The sequence below is a fragment of the Vanellus vanellus genome, assembly GCF_965231255.1.
Source record: "Vanellus vanellus genome assembly, chromosome: 16".
Classification (NCBI taxonomy): domain Eukaryota; kingdom Metazoa; phylum Chordata; class Aves; order Charadriiformes; family Charadriidae; genus Vanellus; species Vanellus vanellus.
This window is the reverse complement of record NC_138921.1, coordinates 5286430-5306767: the sequence shown is the minus strand read 5'-3', so window position 1 is coordinate 5306767 and position 20338 is coordinate 5286430. Positions and strand designations below refer to the sequence as shown.

Sequence of the window (20338 nt, the reverse complement as noted above, 5' to 3'; positions counted from 1 at the left end):
GCTTTCCTCACATGCTCATGCTGCTTGCCAGAAAGCTGCAGTACTGTTAGTATCATTAGAGAACATGATGTTCAGCTTAAGTCTCTGAACAGCACCCACTGGCTGAGCATGGTATTGTTGCCAGAATCAGTAACTAATGTTTTTGTCTTGTGTGAGTTTCATTCATATCTGAAAGGTGTGGAATTTTATTTTGTCAGGGAAAAAAAAAAGGGTGAACAATGACGTGTTCGATGCCTTTGCCCGTGATCATGTTTTGGATACCAGTTACAGAAGTGCTGTTTAATGCTGGAGATGGGGAAAAGTCAACTCTTCGCATCATTTATCAACAAATTAATTTGCTGTGGCTTGTGGAACATCAAATGGTTTGGTCTCTAGCACAGGAAGAGGAACGTTCACATCGGTGTAATCAATAGAGGCTCTTGAAGCGGAAACAGCCTCTCCCTGGACACAAACCAGAAAAGCTGTTCCCACTGCAGGGTTTTGGTCTGGGAATTTGCAAAGCTCTGGTGAAACAGCTGAGCAGCTTTGCTAACTTAGAGCCAAAGATGTGGTAGGAAGGGAGTTAAAGGCTTTAGGGCTAGAGAGTATTGTTAGTCTCTGTACAGACATTTCTGTTGAAATAGTGATGCAAAGTTGAAAGGTTGTAGAGTCTTTGTAAATTCAAAATAAATAAAAGTCTGTCTTTATAAAGTTTTCTTTAGCTGTTCTAAATGATACCTGTCCTTTACTGAGCATTGCTCTGTAGGTTAGAATATTTTTACCCTAACTGTGGTTAGGGTAGAAACTTAGTAACTGTAGTTGCTGCCTTGTTCATTTGTTGATTGTTTTTTTCCCTAGAAAATAAGATTATTTTTTTCAGTAAGAATAGAGCTGTTCTCATATTATGAATTTTAGGACACAGTTCAAACAATGTTTTAAAACACATATGTAGGAAAGAAATGGGCAAAAATACTATTTTGGTAAAACAAAACGTGAGCAAGAATTACTTTTCTTGAGCATCTTTTTACAGCATCATGGATGAAGAATAGCTGAATGCTTCTAATCAACTCTCCTACTCAGAACTAAAGCTTCCCAGATTGCTAAGCAATTACGCTTTGTCTCTATGCGTGCCTAGAAATAAAGTTGGTGCTTGCTGAATTCTTTTGGTTGTTAATGCATCCTTTCATAGTCAAACCCTAAGCCTGAAGTCGATGGAACAAGATATACTCCATTGTTTTTGATTCTGGCTCATCCAGTTTAATCATTGTTGTGGAAATGACACCAATCAGTATCTGAGAATTAATTCCTTTGGGCATTTTCTCTGTCCAGTAGTGACTTATGCTTATTGCTAAGAGCCTTCAGACTGACTAATACAGATAGTAGAAGCACAGTCTAATACTTACTTAGTCTGTTCAGCCTGAACATATTCCTTTTCTCTGAAAATTTGGCAAGGGAAATGCTTCCCACCACCGTGATTGCCCTGTGCAATGTGGTGACCTGTATTACAGCAGAAATGGGCCTAGTATCCTGTTTACCAAACCTACACTAAAGCAGGTCGTCGTTTCCTTCTCTCTTCGTTAGCTGGACAGTTTGGGAATTCCCGAACTATAATGAAAGCTTTAATGACTGAGAAACATGAAGCTCCATAGTACTACAGATAGATCCCAACAACAGATTATTCTGTATAGTAACAACATAGAAGATCTCCTATTTGGAAAGCATGACAGAAATCAAGAGGCAAAGTCACAAGAAGCCCAGTCCCATGGTGGTTTCAGGCAGCTCATTTTATATATTTTTGGGGGAAGAGTGTTGGGGGAAGGGGGATGAGGTTAAAAATACAGATGACCAGTTAGTGTTTGCCAGCCGAGTTTCAGTAACTTGGTAAGCTGCAATAACTGGAGTACATAGGAGCATCTATAGATACCTTCTGTGTCACAAATTTCTGATCACGTTTTCATCATCTAAGCTGACATCCCTCACTGCACATCATAGCTTTTTCTTTACTGTGTGGTTACTGTCTTTCCTGAAGTCTGTTTTTTTGTGTTTTTTTTTTCTGTTACAGATAGGAAGAAGCTTCATACTGCTCCGGTAGGGCAAGTCTTCCGCCTGCGCCCCTTCCATATTCTGGTAGCTACAGGTGGGGGATATGCAGGATACAAAAAATATGAGGATTACAAGTTAGAAGAGCTGGAGAAGAGGGGCATAGAGGTGCCTGTGAAGCTTGCAAGTGAGTGGGAGGTAAGAAACTTGGGGCAATTTTGCTTCTGCTGCATTTGATGCAAAGTTCCTTTGTTTTCATTCCAAGAGGGGAATGTTTAATTTGTCCTCTACTGCCAATGCATTTTTAACAAATTGTGGAACTAAAATTTCTGTCATTCAAGTAACTATCATTTTGGCTGAAGTCAATGTCATGATGCATTTGGAACTGCTGGTGTCTCCTCCATCTTTTTGTATGGCTGACACTTACATACTTGTCAAATCAGAGGTAGAAGGGATAGTTAATCAAGTGATTGTATTATGTATTTTGAATAAAAAGATGTTTGGTAGGCATCGAATCATTCAGATGGAAGTCATGTAGTCCAACCCTCCTGCTTAAAAGCAGGGCCAACACGGAATTCAGACCAGGTTACTCAGGGCTTGTCCACTTGAATCTTAAAAATTTCCAAGGGCAGAGATTCCACAGCATCTCTGGGCAGCCTGTTCCAAGGCTTAATTATCCTCGTGGTGATAAGTGTTATCCTTATATCCAAATAGAACCTTCCCTATTTCAATTTATGGCTGTTATTTCTCCAGCTCCCTCAGTAAAGAGCCTGGTTCTGTCTTCTCATTAACCTCTTCTTGGATGTTGGAAGACCATTGTTAGGTCCCTTCCTAAGTCTTCTCGAGGCTAAACGAGCCCAATACCTTTAGCCCATCCTCACAGGCCATGTGCTGCAAACCCTTTGCCCATGCTGCTGCCCTTCACTGGACACGCTCAAGTCTATCAACATCTTTCTTGATCCTCAGAAAGATGGACATGGTATTCCAGATGTGGTCTAACATGCACAAAGTAAAAGGGAATGACCTTCCCTTGACTTCTGCTGCTCTGTGCTGTTGGCTTTCATCACTGCCAAGGCATGATAAGGATTCATCTCCAACCTGCTGTCCACCTGTGCTCTGAGAGCAGAAGGCATGCATCTGCGATGACTGATGGAGCTGTGGCTCTGCTTAGCGCAACGCATTTTCTCATTTTCCCCACCTTGCATTGCAAAGCAGCAAATTAAGTACATTATACAATTTATGGAATTAAATACAGAAATCAAAATAGGCAAGACTAAAATTACATATCATAAAATTCAAAAAAGATTCAGTGCTGAGGGTTTTTTTTTGTCCTAATAGTTCTAGCTACGGGTACAGCTTGTGCAGTAGTTGCAGGGTATACCTTCTCACTAGCTGCTCAATCTGTGCTACTTTTGGCATTTCACTAACTACTTCTATGCCTTATATACTTTACAAGGAAGCTGAGATGAAATTAATACACAGTTAATAAAAATCCACCTGTTTTCTTTGTGAATATATAGTAAGACCTTTTTTTCATAGGTAACGCCTAGGTCTGTAATGGCACTTGCTGATCCTGAGGGATTTTTGCCTTTTCTTTCTGGATTCCAAGGAGTTTAGAAATTATTATGGAATTGCAGTATGTGTATCAGACTCATAGGTCAAATATGCATTGCAGCACTGAAGTAAGAAATACTTCATAACTTCCTATAACTGTTGTATCTCCTTTGAAATATTAAGTATATTGTACAACTCCATGTTAGACAATTTAAAGTATATGTGGTATTCTTCCAAACAGCCAGGTGAGTGCCTGCCTCAGTCCTGTTTCTGAAGGCAAGGAGTTAAAAATTGTAGGATTGTGTAGGAGATGCTTGAGTGTGACCTTTAGCATCCCAGTTTCTTTGCATTCCTGAGCACACTGCCAGTTTGAGAGTGGTTTGGCCACATGCCTCTGGGGGACTAGGCTGGAATACCTTAATTATTTTCAGGAGTGACCCAAATCAGATATGATCCAGACAGCCCAGATGCTAACAGCTTAGGCTGTCATAGCTCCTGAGGAATTTGTCTGTAAATCTGTCTTCTGTATATTCTTTTCCTGCTGAAGCTTATTTCAAACATGTTTTATGTTTAAAAAAGAACTGGTAAGTGTCTGTGGAGTATTTATGTTAAAAGGCAATGTCAATTCAATTTTGATGCTCAAAGACAAATGTTTTTTGTTATTGTTAATACTTTTAGGTATGAAATTGGGTAATCCCCTTATTAAATTTGCTTTCTTTCATTATACTGATATGCTGGTTTGTTATGATTTGATTGTCGCTTGGTGAAGCTATGAATATTACTTTTGATGAAACAGCTCTTCAGGACTTGTTTTTTGCAGTGGAGAATCACACGAAGAATTTCAAACTGATAAGCAGGGCTCCAAAGGCAGCAGATACTAGTAGGAGACACTAACAAAGTTTCCTAGTCCTTCCTCATATGCTTAAATTCTGTTGAATGCTTCTGTGGGAGGGAAAGGAAGCTTGACAGTTAAAAGAGAAACTGTTCAGACATGGCAAAAAATATGCCAATGAAGGATTCAAGAAAAATAAGAGCTGCATTGTTACTTTTTATTGGAAAACGGAGTATCTTTTTTGCTGACCAATCATTTTCCATTATTCTGTTTCTTGCATCCCTGAAAGCACACTAGAAGTGTGGGCATCATCTTGATTTTAGAGCAGAATAAGTCTTTGCGTTGGCAAAAAGAGACCAAATGCGGTTGAATGGGGTTTGAAAGTGTAATATAGAACAAGAAACCGCTGCACACGCCCTCACTGCTGAGCCTGCTGCTGAGGAGTTCTGATTCCACAGTACTAACATCGTGTTCATGTGAGAGTGTGCACCGTCTTCCCCCTGACAGCTCTGTGCGTAAGGCAGATTCCCCTGCTTCTGAGCAGAAGACAGAGATATGAAGTAGGTCATCATCATCGTGTTGTGCAAGCAGGGAATCTCTCCCTGTTGCAGCGGTACATATGGATATCGTCATAGAAGTGTGTGTAGTTTTTGACTGAATTCAGAAGAGTATGGTCCTATATGTTTTGCTTTGCTCAAGCTTCATAAAAGAATTGGGGGGGGGGGGGGGGAATGAATCTGTGTTAAGTCAAGTAGTTCCGTAAGTTTTTCCCCAGGGAAAGACAAAACTATTTTTTCTTTAGCACAGACTTTTTCTTCCTATAATTTTCTTAGAGACATTATGTAGCTAATAGCTTGAGCTGATTAACGCCTTAGTGTGTCTCCTACTGTGAATACCAGCGAGGATCAGCTTTCATTTAATTAGATGAGGTAAAGCAGAGGGCTTGGAGGAAGACAGGTAGATATTTATCAGATGGATGGAAGCTTACTGTTTCAAATCCTTGCTGTCACAGAACGTTTCCTGGCTGGAATCTGCATGCATAGCATGCCATTCACATGCTAACTAGAGGCATTTTGCCTCTCCCTACCTGGGCCGTGTTGATATGGGATTGAAGAATTATTCGGGAAACCTTGGCCAAAGAGTGAGTTCTGACGAACAGAGTGAACAGAAGAATAAGAGTTTTTCTCTAGAGAGAGGAGCTTCTTGTAGCTGTCCTTTGCTTCCATAGTTCTGTGTAAGCAAAAAGCAGTGCTTGTTGCGAGTGACATTCACCAGGAAAAACACAGTGAACCTTTAAGGGAAGTGAGCTGTGGCGATATCTGATAATACAGATGACAGATTAATACACAATTCTGTCCTGTTCGAACCTCAGCTCATTGTCACGGGCCGCAGTTTTTAAAAACAGCTTAATATGATGGGGAAATGCTCAAGTATAGGTTTAGGGTCTTGATTCTAAGAGGTAAGAGCAACACCGCCTCTGCTATTGATATTAAAAACTACTTGTATTTATGTAACAGAGGATACTGGATGCTGTTTTGGCAGTGCCGTACCAGAAGGTGCTTTTTTTGGCCCAGAGGAGACAGACATTTAGTATTATGGTAAGAGGTGTGTGTCGAGTTCAGGAAAGAGCTAATAATGGAAAAATCTGATTATTTTTTTTAATCCAGTTTTGGAAGAATGAAACATAATCCCCAGTTGGTTGGTCTCTTGTTCTTCGTTCTTGCTCCCATGTTCTGATATTCAGAGTTTTATTTGAGCAAACGTGCAATTGCAAGAAAACTTCTTGTAGAGTGGCCCAATGCTTGGGATAAAGATGGTCAGAAAATGGTAAAAGGTAAAAGATGTGAAATTTCAACAACATCAAGATGTGTGAAGGGTGTGACAGTGTAAATGTTTTTCTTGGGTGTCCTGGAAAACTGAACTGAGTGAAATATTTTTTTAATCTGACCAGTGGGATGGCGTTTTGACTAGATGAGTCTGTTCTATCTCGTACGACCTCCTGACCATCTTGCTGGGATTATGGCGCAATTTACCTGCGTGTTTCAGGAGCGCTTTGTGAGAGGGCAGTCCGTGCTCTTGCTTTGGCCGAAAGGTCCTGCGTGGGCTTGAGGCGCGCGGGGGGACGCTCAGCCTCGGGGGAGCTGTGCCATGTGCAGCACCACCGCCTCCTTCCCTGGCGCGGTCGCTGCCCGGGCTGTCGTGCCCGGTGGCTCCTGGGGAGGCAAAGCGGCGGCGGAGGGACCTCCCTGTCCCCGGGGCGTCGCGCACCCGGGCCCGGCAGTGCTCGGGTGCCTCCCCGGGCAGACCCCCGCCCCGCGCCGCTGCCGGGGGACACAACGCCGTCCCCGTGTTCCGGTCCCCTCCGCTTTCTCTTCCTTTTCGTTTCTCCTGCCCTGGCTCCTCCTCCGAGGGGGGCCGGGGCCCTGCGGGGAGGCAGCCGCTTTGGCGCGCCAGTGGCTGGCGGGCGGGCGGGGGAGGGCCGCCTGCCCCGCGCCCTTCCTTAAGGCTGGGACCGGCCAGCGGCGGCAGCGAGCGGGAGCGCCGGCGGGGCCACCGGTGTCCCCTGCCCGGGCGGGCCGCGCCGCCACCGGGAGGTAGGTGGGGGTCTGCCGGGGAGGGTTGCGGGTGGACCCCGCCGTGCCGATCCCCTGCCCGGCCCGGCCGGAGCTCCGCGGGGATCCGGGGGGTGGGAAAGCTGCGGGCGGCGCGTTGGGGGGGGGGGTTGCGATCCGCTGCTTTGTTCACGTGTCTGAAAACCGGTTTGAAAGGGCGGGTCGGCATCGCCTTTGGGCGAGGGAAAGCGGGAAGCCGGGACGGAGGAGACGGCGCCGGCCGGCATCAGGTAAGGGCTGCCGGGCTTGCCGGGGCAGGCGGGGGGTCCGACGACCCAAGGGTGAGTAATCGTTGGTCTCTGGCTTGCTGGAAGTTTCAGGAGAGATGTTCCAAAGTCCCGACTCTCTCATGAGTAATCTAGCAGATTTAAACAACATCGGTCCCTTGGACCGGCGTTATCGGAGTTCAGCGTGCCGGCGCCGAAGGGCGCCGTGGGGCGGGGGGGTGGGCTCCGCTGCCGCCGGGAGATGGGACCCGCTGTGCGCGGCCCGGAGAGGCCCCGTACAGAACAGAGTTTGCTTTACGGGTGTCTTAACCTAAACTACGGGGGGTGGGGGTGTGTTAAACATGCAATGGAAAATATTACTACACAACATTAAAATAATACTGGGTATTTAAGGTGTCATCAATTTTCATGTCGCTTTGCAAAAGTAAATAAAACTTTTTCCCCTTGCTTCACAGAAGAGATCTTTGAGACTACGTAACAGGCTTTTTGCACAGAATTCAGGTTTAAGTTTAAAAAACAACCCAACCTTTTATGGCTAGCTTAAAATACCACTTTTTTTTCTCAGTTTATAGAATACAACTAAAACGGCAATGTAAAATTAGGGGGGAATGATCTTTTTTTTTTTTTAATTAAGAAAAAATCTGTAGAAAGGATTCTTCATATGAAAAGTAAAGAATTTTGGAAATCAAGGGTGGATAAAGTGGAGTCAATCTGCGGCAAGCGGTACAGTTGGCCAACTCTTAGCCGGCTGAGCTGGAAGCGAAGGCGCTGCTCAAACATCACGTGGCTTTGGCAGATGCCAACTCTGCACTGGGGTTTCCCCAGCAGCATGAGAGCAGTTTTGTTATGTTCTCGGAGTTCAGGAGCTCCTGACTGGGTGTGGAGCATCCAGTGTTTCTCTGGCTGGGCTGGCTCCCGAGAAGGTTGGGTGGGAGCGGGGATTACGCATTGGAAATCAAACAGATGCTGCTGGGAAAGGAATGGGACCTTTAATAAACGGTCACTGAGCACCTCTCCCCTGATTGCAAGATGTTATTTTTGCTGGCACTTAAACAGAATACAGCATTTGAATGCGTACGGTGCATTTTTTAAACAGTAGTTCCATTACCAAATGTAGAAAGTGTGGCCAGAGGGCTGTGAGCATTTGACTAGTGCATGCCAAGCCTAATGATTCATGCTTATGATTTAAAACTGAGACTGCAGGTTTGAAGTTCGGTTGCAGATTAGTCTTTCATGCAAATGCTTTGCTTTATCATTTTTTAAAACCTGAGGGAAGGGCTTGAGGTAGTAATGAAAAGACAAGTAATTAAATGGGGTCACTGGATTTGACGCTTATTTGAGCTGACAGAGCAGAACAGTATTGCATAGCTGGCAGATTAGCAGTTCTCTATTAGATAATAATTCTCTAGGGATTTATACCTGCTGGTAACTGCTGCTTTTATTTACCTAATGTGGATTCTGGGTGAGCTCAGACAGGTGGGGCAGTCTGGGACTAACACAGGCTTTGTGGCACTGCCTGCATCCGAGAAATTCAGCGATTGAGATGCCATTATGTGAGTTCCTCAGTCGTGAGCTGGTTGATCACCAGTTCTTGTTCCTTTCCCCATGGAAAATAGGTAAACGCATGGTGGATTTTTCATTTCAGCCTTCTTACACTCTAGGAATTGTACATTGCTTCTGGGGAGCCGCTACAGGGATGGCAATTTGCCATATATGTCGGCGTTTAAGCAGGACTTGGGTATTTGGATCTTGGCGAATGTAATGAGGTCAGTAGAACAGAATTTAAGAGAAACATAGGTTTTCTTACTCATCTGAATTCATTTTTTTTGAGGAAGTGGAGAAAAACTTTTAACACCAGTATTTCTCCCTCCTAGGAGGGGAATCTCTTGCACCACACTTTGTTTAGAACTGAAGGGTGGTGGTCCCCACTGCATTGGCTGTTGAACGGACATTTGTAGGGAGCAGGTGAGCTGTTTAACTTGTTCCCTGCTTTCATAGACCCAGGCTTGTTCAATCTAGAATATAATAATTTCTTGAAAATGTTTTGGGGGATGAGATACTGAATTTTTACTGAAAGAGCCTGTGGGTTTAGTTCCCTTATCCTTAAGGGAAGAGTCCTGAAGAAAATGTAGATAAGCCTTCTGTTTGCTCTGTTGTCTTTCTGCAAAGTCATGCACAGGTGAAGGTCCTTAGAGGAGGAGATCAGAGTGGGGAGCAGGGTGCCAGCCTGGCCTGCAGGAGCTGGGCACGGCCGGATGCTGCAAGCCGCCCATGCAAAGGGCAGGCTGCGGGCTGGGGACTCCCACCTGCTCCTGCCTGGCTTCGCCAGTGCCCGCCCAACCAACGAACACTCCACAGCTTTGTGAAGATGCATGTTCAGTGTGAAAATTATTTTCATCTTGGTCTGATGAAGCACCTTTAGAAATGATGTTAACTTAGCTTGTTTCTATTTAAAATTTAGTATTTAATGGTGGCAAGTTCTAATGTTCCTGGCAGATCAAGAGAACTAGCTCGCCTGTGCTCCTCGCTGCTTTTCTTTGAATTTTGATGGGATTTTGGGTAACTGCTTTCATCATTTTACTATACAGATGGCTTGCTTTTTGTTGTGTAGGAGTTTCTTGTGCCAGCCAGAGAAAGACTGAATGATATTTTAAATACAAAACCAGAGAAAGTTGGCACAGGGCTCAGGAAGGAGGGAGTATGTTTCCCTCTCACATTAGAACACCAGTGCTCTTTTTTATTTTCTCTATTAGCCATACAGCTGTCATGGTGTTTAGAGAGCTTTGGAAACAAAGGAATTTTTATTTTTTAAACCGACACTTTAACAGAAAATGTAAGTGAAATGGATGGCCGCTAGAGTTAGGCCCTAAACTGTTCTGGGTATTTGGGTTAATCTTGAGGTGAGATGTAGCCAGCCAATTTCCACTTTCTGAACCAGGGGTCCAGTTTCAATCCAAATCCAGTCAACAGGAGATGCAGAAAATCTGTGTTGGAAATGTGGTCTGCAGGGTCAAAGGGAAATGATGTATACTCAGAATGCTCAGATAGAAATACTGCAGCTTTTTGTCTTTAAAAACCAAAACCAAAACAGCCTCCTTTACTCATGCTTTGTATTTTAGTTCTACTGGGCATATAAACTGTGACAGTACTGAGCATCACGTAATGGACATGTTAACACTTTTATACCCGATTCTCAAGCTGGCCCTAAAAGCGGCTTATTTCATTAAATATCTGGGTATTTGTAGAAGAATGTCCTTTACCTGCTCCCCATGTGAGTCTTTTGAGAGGGAAACAGACTTCAGGAGATGGACGTTGGTGTCTGGTGAGGGTGGTAGAATAGAAGGAGGTTCCTTTCCTTCTTGTTTTCTTCTTTCCAAGCTGGACATTAAGAGCAGGAAAGGATTTTTGGTGCTCAGCAGTCCAGAATTCTTTGTAGCGGCAGCTGCTGCACTGCAGAATTGAAGCCGGGAATTATCTCCTCCTCTTCTCCGCCCCACTCCTCCTCCCAGCCTCGGATTCAGAGCGGCTCTGGGGTGAGCTGTGCGAGGCCAGCTGGCTGCTCCTCTGACTGTAGCGCATCGCTGCCCGGCAGCACGAGACTGCAGGGTGTTTTTTGGAGAGTTGAGTTTCAATGGCCACCCTGACTAGCGAGAAGCAAGGACTGCTTATACGGACAGCTCGTTTTTATCTTGTGCAGAGTTGGCTTCGTAGTGCGATGTTGAAATATGACACAATGCCTGTTTGTTTGCAATAGCTGCAACCCTCGTAGCAGAGTCTCAAGTGGGAAACAGAGGGGGAATCCAGAGACAAACCAGCGAGGGAATTAGGAACTGTGACGCCGTGTCCTCTCTCCTGTGCCGGAGCAAGCAAAGGAAAGAGAGGTAGAGGAAAAAAGACTGAGCCTTGCAACCAACCATCATCCTGACGATGTGTCAGTCAAACACCCTGCAGGGACCAGATCTGCACACAGGGAAATGGTGAGATGCTATAAAGCTTTATCTAACCCTCCACCCTCTTGCTACAACCTCCACAAAGTTAAAATTCATGTCCGGAGGCTGCGTTCAGGGAACGGCGGCAGCAGCAGCTGTGCCGGGGACCAGCACCCACAACTGGAGAGTTCAGGCCTGGCTGGCTCTGCTGGTGGGACACCAAATAGGAGAACTCGTTTCAGGTACTGTTTGGTATTTTCTGCTTTGCAGGAATAGTGACTGAAGGAAGAACCAAGGGAGGGAGGATGGGAGGGTTTCTGGGCAGAGGGAGCAACAGCCATCTGCAAAGCTTTTGTTTGGCCTAATTACTACAAAGCTCCTTATGCGTTGAATTGGCAGAGAAGGGCAGGCTGTTATATGACAAGGGGAACGAGGGGAGGCTTTTGTTCCTTTCCTTTCTATTCTTCATCATTAGGAGAATGGAAAAATTAGTGAGGGACTGCTCTGAAACCAGGCCAAGGCAGTGAGAAGCCCGAGGGCTCCGGAGCGAGCTGCCAGGATGCAGCTCTGCAGGGATTGGTCCATGAGCGACTGCAGTGAAGGGGGGGAGAGCCGCGGGAGGGGGAGCGGGACCTCTGCGTTCTATGCTGGCAACCGGGCTCCCGGCCCCGCCAGCCCACCAGCAGACTGCAGGCTAGTGGGTGGTAAGGATGGGAGGAAGCATGTGCAGCGTCCCTTCCTATTCCCATGTTGAGTCAGGCCCAGCTCCTGCTGAGAAGAAAGCCGGCTTTACCTCTGCTGAGACAGCACTTCATCTCCTTGGGGTTTTTTGTTTGTTTGTTCTTTCCCCCTTGCATTGTGATGCACAGATCATTCTCTCTTTTTTTGGTTATTAATTCTTGTGAAAGAAGTTGTGTTCTCTGCAGAAAAAAATCTCTGAGCCAAAAGCACCATCTTGCATCCCAAAGTGGTGACAGTTGTACCTGCCTGCATGGTATCTTAATTCTGATCCAACTTTTGAAAAGAATGTATTGGCAAGAAAATTTCCTTCTCATTTCCTAGCTTCTTTCCACCTTGGAAGGACATACACAGTTTTTTTATATATACTCTTGCAGTTGGTGTGCGCACACAGCTGTATGCCGGTTGCAGGCATGCTGCCTTCAGCAGTGTGTGGGGAACAGTCTCTTAGCCAGGATTTAAGTCAGTCCCCAGAAGATTGTGAGTATTTTGCCCTCAGTAGGCAGGCTTTCATTTGATAATGTGACCTTGGAAATGCCAATGGAAGCCTCAGAATAAATGGGGATCTGAAGGGTCTCTCATCCAGCCCTGCTGCAAGGGTCTGAACTGAGGCCCACAATGTCCTCTGCTAATAAGATGAGCAGCTTTTCCCTCTTAGAGTTATGAGTTCAACTTCTCCCCGTGGCCAGTTGTACAAAATGAGTTTCCTCTCAGTCAGGACATCCACATGACAAAACATCATGGATGCAGTTGGTTATGAGGCAAAGGAGTTGGTTATTGGGCTATGGAAACTAGATTATCTTGCAGCACTAGCAGTATCAGCTTTGTCCATGTTCTCTGTGCAGAACCAGGGCACCCAGTGAAGGTTTTAAGACCTGGAAAGATGTCTTTTGGAACTACTTAATTTGTAAATTGTATTAAGTAAGGATTGCCACTCCTGTTGTTTCTCAAGTAGGTACTTGTTTCCCAAAGTTAGTGAATGACCAACAGGTCTGTGTAAATTTGTCTCCAACATCTTTTGTGATATAGAAATACAACTTGAGGCACAATCTAGTCAAAATGCCTTCAACACATGAACCCTCTCGGGGACGTCAGTTTATTAGGTTTCAAGGATTTCCTTCATCAGAGTATTTGTTTTTTCCTTAAAATAGTCCCTCCATAGAGTTCTTATTAAAGTCCCAGCATCACAGGTTCCTAGCTTTCAGAATATTATTTGCTGTCTACTTTGGCTGTTCAACAGCTGGAGCAGTCACAAGAAACATTTTCTGGGGATGTAATCTGATATTTGGAAGAAGAACCTTTGCTCTTTGTTATTTCCACTGTACGCTATCATGTGGTGTTATTAGTTGGATGAACCAGCTGTGACTTTGTTTTCAAATGTCACCTGCAAGTGATCTTGGCTTTACTTTTTGAGGATGTCATTCATAAAATATGACCTGTGAGAGTGAACACCATTTTTTTGGACAGAGGATTTTTTGTTGGTGGTGGTTTGTTTTTTTTTTTTTTTGAGATAAACTGGTCTTCTATTTTGGGAATGGGAAGAACTGATCAAAATAAAGGAGTAAAACTTGCAGAGTCACTGTTTAAGTAAAGATTAGCAGGAGTACATCACCCCCAGCTATGAGAAGCTGGCAGTTCAGAAGCTGAGATGGCTGACCATCTTATGTTGTGTATGTAATCTTTCAGGTTGCAATTTCCCCAGCTGGCCCTGAGGCGAAGGTTGGGCCAGCTAAGCTGTATGTCTAGGCCTGCTCTGAAACTCCGTTCTTGGCCTCTGACTATTCTCTATTATCTTCTGCCTTTCGGTGCTCTTAAACCCTTGACCAGAGTGGGATGGAGGCCTATGAGCAGGGTAAGTGTGAGCAGGTCTCTCTTGCGCTTCGCGTACGTTAGCCGGTTTATACTGCAGGGAGCTGGCAGCAGCTGGGTGGAGAGATTGTTTGGTGTAGGACAGGCTGATGGGCACTAGTATGAAAGCAGAGAGATGCAGTTCATGTTTCCCTTTAGTTTTTACTGGTCGTAGTCACGTTGACTAATTGCTTCACAGACAAGTAATTTTTTTCAGTAGCAGAGAATTTCTTTGACCCCTAAGAGTCAGGGGTCTACTCAGGAAAATCAACAGAAACTTTTGAATTAATTCAGTCACCTCAAAGTTGACCTCAGGGCTGGGATAAGGCAGAGCAAACCGCTTCTCCAGTTCCCTTTCCTGGCCACACCGAAACGGTTTCTTGCTTTCTGTCATTTTTGCACACAGAGGGTTTGTTCCTCGAGTTCCTCGAGCGTTTGTAATCCAGCCTGTCCTAATGATATGCAAATCTCTGCCCTAGCACTGTTGAGGAGGGTGTAGGAAGCCTTACATATGGATATTCTCTGCACGCATGCAATTTCAGAATGCAACAGCCACGTAAATATTTTGATAACTGCAACAAAATTGCCTTTCTTAAGACAATTTCATTGAATAGCTGTTCTGTTTGATCCCATCGAGTTGAAAACCAGGCACTTTTGCAGAGAAGAGGCTACTAGGAAATACCACATTTGATGATTTTTGTGATTTTACAGTTGTATCTGCATATTTTTAGTGTTTGTGGGAAACTGAGCAAAATTGAGTTTAGAAACTAATACCGTATAAGGCATGTCAAATAAAATGTCAAAACATTTTATTCTTCAGTACTTCACCTTATATAACCTCAGGTACTGTTCATTTAGAAGTTTTTATCTAAAGTAAGATTAGGTTGGTGTTTTCTTTCTGAAATATCACTGTATTTTAATGTCATGCAGGACAGTGACTTGTGAGTGAAATCTTAATTTGCTGTGTTTGATACAACGGACAGGCTCTCAGCCAGCGTGTGCTTCTGTTTGTGTTTATGGCTGTATTTTACAAGACTGAATTATGAAGGATATAATTAATATTGAGAATAAATTATGACTCACTAAGAAAAAGAAAAAACCTAACTTTAGTCAGGAATGAAATGTAGCTGAGCTGCAGTGTTCAAAAAATTGTACCACATTCAGCAGATCACTACTTCTTTTGCGAAACTGGTTTCAGAGGGTTCAGTTCCATTGGTCCACCCCCTGATTACATCACGGTCCTGTGAGCTTTTTGGGATACTATGTACCACAAACCCCTGGAGAGTTACCTGCTGGAATTACCAACAGGAAGACACTGTCATCTGTTCAGTTACATCAATAGCGTACACCTCTTACGTTGTTTCATTTGTTTTTCTTGCTACTAAAACTTATGCTTTGGTGTAAGCCCAAAGGTATATTTCTACAGGAATAAAGGCACTTTATATTCTTGCAATTAGCAATTCCTGTTGTTGTGAGAGGGGGAGTAAGGCTGGCAGGAGTTTATACTGGTGTAGTTGCATCCTTGTGGGTACGTTTTGTCAACTGTACTAGTATCATTAGAGCAGTACAATACTGGGATGTGGAAAAACACCCTCATTAATTGATGCTCAGAGAAGCATGTCGTCAAATGCTGAGAAATTATTTTTCTGTCAATTTTCATTTGGTTATTCACAAAAATGCATATATTGGTAATGTTAAATTCTTCCGATGAGTGTTCTACTAGAATATGTGAAGTGTGTCTCTCTTTCTGTAAGCCTCACATCGGGAAGTTTCCAGTAACTTGAATGCAGAGCTTCAGCCTGCAGGGGAGCTGGAGATTCTGGCTTCAGTGTGAGGTTATAGTAAGTTTCATCCTGTCCCTCCCTGGTCTGCCCTCATCAGAATGGAGGGACTGAGGATGAAGTGCAGTGTTGATTTTTTTTCTGACTTAAAGGCTACTTTGTGTGTGGTGTAACCCACTGAATTCAAGGGAGTGGTTAGCAGGAACAGTTTGTTCCTTTCTGGTTTATGGGGAAAAGTAAGAGCGTGCCATCAGTGGAAAGAATGGAATGATGTGGTGCAATTTTTCTTTCTTTAGGTTGCTCTGTACAAATCGGTACCAACTCGACTGCTCTCACGAGCCTGGGGTCGCCTGAACCAGGTGGAGCTGCCTACATGGCTCCGGAAGCCTGTTTACAGCCTGTACATCTGGACGTTTGGAGTGAACATGAAGGAAGCAGCTGTCGAAGATCTGCATCACTATAGAAACCTCAGTGAATTCTTCCGCAGGAAGCTGAAACCACAAGCGCGGCCGGTCTGCTGTTTGCACAGTGTGGTGAGTAAAAGGAAATGAAGGCTTTACACTACACTACCAGCTTCCCCCCAGCCCCCAAAGGAACACCTCTGCTTTAAGAGGAATGAATGAATTCTTAATGTGTTTCGTGTTTTTCTCTTCGTTGTAGATTAGTCCCTCTGATGGAAAGATCCTTAATTTTGGACAGGTAAAAAACTGTGAAGTGGAGCAAGTAAAAGGAGTTACTTATTCTCTGGAATCTTTCCTGGGACCTCGCATCTGCACAGAGGAACTGCATTTTAGCCAGGGTGAGTTCTGCATTTATTCTGCTCTGCCCTTCCAGTGTTCTCCAAGAACAAGAAAAAAGAGATCACTTATTTTTTTGTGTGTTTCTTTCTCATATTATCATGAACAAAAGCCGGTCTGATTTTTGCTTTGTTTTATTTGGAGATAAACATGTCACTGTTCTAGTTCTTCTTTTTCTCACCAGCAGCTTTATACTGTCTTGCCTGGGTCATTCTGATTATCTGAATTTAATTGCTTGGTTCCTACAATGGACTCCAAGATATGCCACTGTAATGCGCTGTAGCACTCCTGCTGTCAGACTGAAACGTGCCCAAGCACCTGGTTAGCAAAAATTGTATAAGCTGCTCTGTAACAAGATGTATGCTCAAGCTTTCTTCTTCTAATGACTTGTGTTGTAACTGCTCTGCTGCACCTCAAGCACTGTCTCCAAGGCCTTGAGTTTTGATGAAAGCAACACATTTTGCTAAACTGGCAAGGGGACCGGAGAGACTGAGTTCTACCAACAGTAGGCTTATTTCCAAAATGAGCACAAATGCAACTAGTGCATTTTATAAAACTAGGGACTCTGCAGAAATTCTGTTCTTAAAAGGGTCACTTTGAGAAAAATTCTGTTCTTGAAAAGGGTAGCTTTAAGAAAAATTCAGGTTCACTGGATTTCAGTTTCTGCCCTTCTGTTAAGGGAAGGGCAAACTCCAAAATGAAGGAACTTCCAAAACAATTAAACCAATACAGGATCTGATTTTGTTGTAAAGGGAAAAGAACACTTTGAAATATTGTATTCCTGGACAAAGTGTGTCTTTTTGTAGTCCCAACAATACATGTGGACTGCATTTAGTCCTCTGCTGTTACCACTGGTTCTAATGTAGACTGCTCGGCTACGGTGATGACCGTGTGAAGAATATCTTTACCTCCTTATTTTCCTATGGTTTCTTTGCAGCCCCACCAGCAGGTAACTCTTTTCAGCAACAACTAGTCACCAAGGAGGGGAATGAGCTCTATCACTGTGTAATCTACCTTGCCCCAGGGGATTATCACTGCTTCCACTCACCCACTGACTGGAGAGTGTCACACCGACGACATTTCCCAGGTAGGTTTCCGTTCCTAGAAAACAAATGCAGAGCAGCTGTGGAGGGAAACACTGGTATGGGCCATGGCGGAACAAGGCATGCCAGTAGAGCAGTTGTACAGTTGCATGATAGATAACCGTAAAAAAATTATTTGTCACAAATGGTAACAAATTTTACAGTAGTATAGTTTACCAGAACAAATCACATATAAGTGGTGAAAACGGTAATATTGCATTCAAGCTGTTTTAGTTCTTTGAAATAACTGTTGCTGCATGCTCACCTGACGTGTTCCCAAACACTATTTGTTCAGTTTGCACCTGAAATACAGATAGTTCTGCAGATCAGAGCAAACAGTAGCTTATAATATGATTTCTTTCCATGCTTGGCAAAGAAGGTGCAACTAACCAGTTATACTACTGGAGCTGGGATCAGATGTTTTTGTCCTCATCTTTGCAGATACTCTAATTCAGCATGTAACATTTTATGCATTTCCCAAAGAGGACTGGAAGGGGGCTGCTCTCACGCACTGGATAGTTAACCAGTGAAACCTGTTCCTAAGCTGTAAAAACCTTCTTCAGCTCCTTTTAGTAGCCTGTAGCCTCTTGTTAGAGGAAGCTTATGTTCTTAGTAGAAGGCTTCTTTCAATTCTATCAGGGCTGAGACTAGGGCCTAGCTCTGTCTCTGTCCTTACCCTGATGATCTCTCTCAAGGGCCCATCAGATGACAATTAACAGTAGTTGTCACTTGTGAATTTGTAGATGACACTAGTGTGAAGTAGGTTGGTTACATCTTTAATAGAGGAATAGCATCGGATAGTGTGGAAATGAGTCCCTGCATGCTCAGTTTGGTGATAGAGGAGTAGGTATGACTGATGCTAGAACAAGCTTCCACCATGGCAGATATTTTGAAAGGGACTCCCACCCCAGACTTTGTTCCCTACTTCAATGGCAGGCTTTCGCTGTCTGGAAATGCCGTCAAGGTGAAGCTATAGATGGGAATAAGTGAAAGCCGAGGGAAGGCAGGGGGGTGGGTACTCATCAGCCTGAAAAGAACCATTTCCAGGTATGAAAATTTAAACCCTTTGCTCTTTAACAGAGGGAACTGTAGATGGTGCTCCAGATTGCATTCTTCCTAGCAGAATCACAGGGAAACTAAACACCATGCTCATCCTTCTTGTAAGGCTTGAATGCAAAGTAATATGAGCCCTGCCCAAGAATGTTGATCTTTCTGGACAGTAGACTGAAGATCTGTGATCCCTTTGTTTTTTACTACAGCCTTATCTTTCATTTGGTTCTCCTCCTACAAATAAGTGACAGAATTGTTCACTGGATCAGCTACAGTTATACTGAAAATACCATTTAGATGGCATTACAGTACTGCTACAAACCAGACAACTTGAGTATTTTCTCGCTATTGCAGGCTCTCTGATGTCTGTGAATCCTGGAGTTGCTCGCTGGATCAAGGAACTGTTCTGCCACAATGAACGGGTTGTCCTTACAGGTGACTGGAAACATGGCTTTTTCTCCTTAACAGCTGTAGGAGCAACAAATGTGGGTTCCATCCGCATCTACTTTGACCAGGTGAGCAAGACAGAAGTAGGCAGCTTTCTGGTTTTGATGGTTGAGGGTGGTACAGTATAATAAAAGAAAATTGCAAACAACATTTAAAAATCTTACTGCCCTGAAATTAAGGTATTTCACAGTAGTGATGTTCTAAGACTGATTTAAAGGGAGTCATCTCCAGTATAGACTATTTTTCTTAACATTCCTATTGCACTTTTGAATTTTAAGTAAATTCCTGAATTGAAAATGCCTGGATACTCACAGTGTACAGCTGTGCTAACAAATACAGAGTACTGAAATCCTCAAGTAACAGTTTCTTCCTTCTCTGTACAGGACTTGCATACCAACAGTCCATCTTACTCTAAAGGTTCCTACAATGACTTCAGCTTCATATCCAACAACAACAAGGAGGGAATCCCCATGAGGAAAGGGGAACATTTAGGGGAATTTAACTTAGGCTCTACGATCGTACTAATCTTTGAGGCACCCAAGGACTTCAAATTCCACCTCAAAGCTGGACAGAAAATCCGCTTTGGAGAAGCACTGGGCTCTCTATAGAAACTCTCCCAGCAAGAAAGTTTTCTATACAAAGGGACTCTTACCACACCACTGAGTTTCACTTAACAAGTATGTATCACTCAGCAGGACCTGGGTGAGGAAATCAGAAGATGTCATTGCTATATTAAACTGGAGAGTATTTGGTCTACATTTACGTGCTGCTGAATGCAGAAAGAGAAGTGAAAGACCATATATGTATCGGGTACAGCTGCCTTTAAAGATGTTGAATATGGAGGTTTCTGTCCCACCCTGTGCCTGTAGTCTTTCATGTTCTCCCCTCACTGTGCCACAGGATAATTATGTTCTTAGAGCCTCTTAAGTCCCTTTTAAGCCTTCCTAGGCTGTGCAGGTGCAGTGGGGAAGGGTGGCGGTAGAGATTAACTGTATTTAAAGGGACATTGACAGGCTGAGTCAGGCCTCGCACCTTATATCTGCAATATCTGTTTTCCAGACCTTGAGTAAAGAATATGTTCTCATATTTATTTTATTGTAAGACCCTCTGCTGAAGTTCTTATATGAAGGCAGTCTGTGAATGCATAGAGCGCCAAACAGTTAAATCGGCTAGTATGGTTTCAGAGGCCAAACTAAGCAAAATGTGCAACAGACAGCATCAGTACAATAAATTACACTCATCCAGGTTTTCTACTGTTTAATTTAATTCTTTTACCTGACACTGTCCCTTTAAAAATGAACTCTGCACTGTATTTTAAACCTGAAAACACTGTGTCTACATTCCATATGATGAAACTGGTCATCTTGGGATTTTCTTTTTAAAAAAAAAAAAAAAAAGAAAGCAGACAAAGCTCTGAGTCCT

At 43.7% G+C, this 20338-nt stretch overlaps 1 protein-coding gene across 1 annotated transcript; it reads left to right on the top strand.

Moving 5' to 3' along the window:
- Positions 1-11118: 11118 nt before the first annotated feature.
- PISD (phosphatidylserine decarboxylase) lies at positions 11119-20317 on the top strand. Its single transcript, XM_082491894.1, has 7 exons — positions 11119-11415; positions 13598-13763; positions 15837-16073; positions 16201-16339; positions 17275-17424; positions 18824-18984; positions 19300-20317. Exons 1-7 carry the CDS (start codon positions 11219-11221, stop codon positions 19522-19524), a joined length of 1275 nt encoding a protein of 424 aa, XP_082348020.1. The 5' UTR covers positions 11119-11218; the 3' UTR covers positions 19525-20317.
- The last annotated feature ends 21 nt before the right edge of the window (positions 20318-20338 follow it).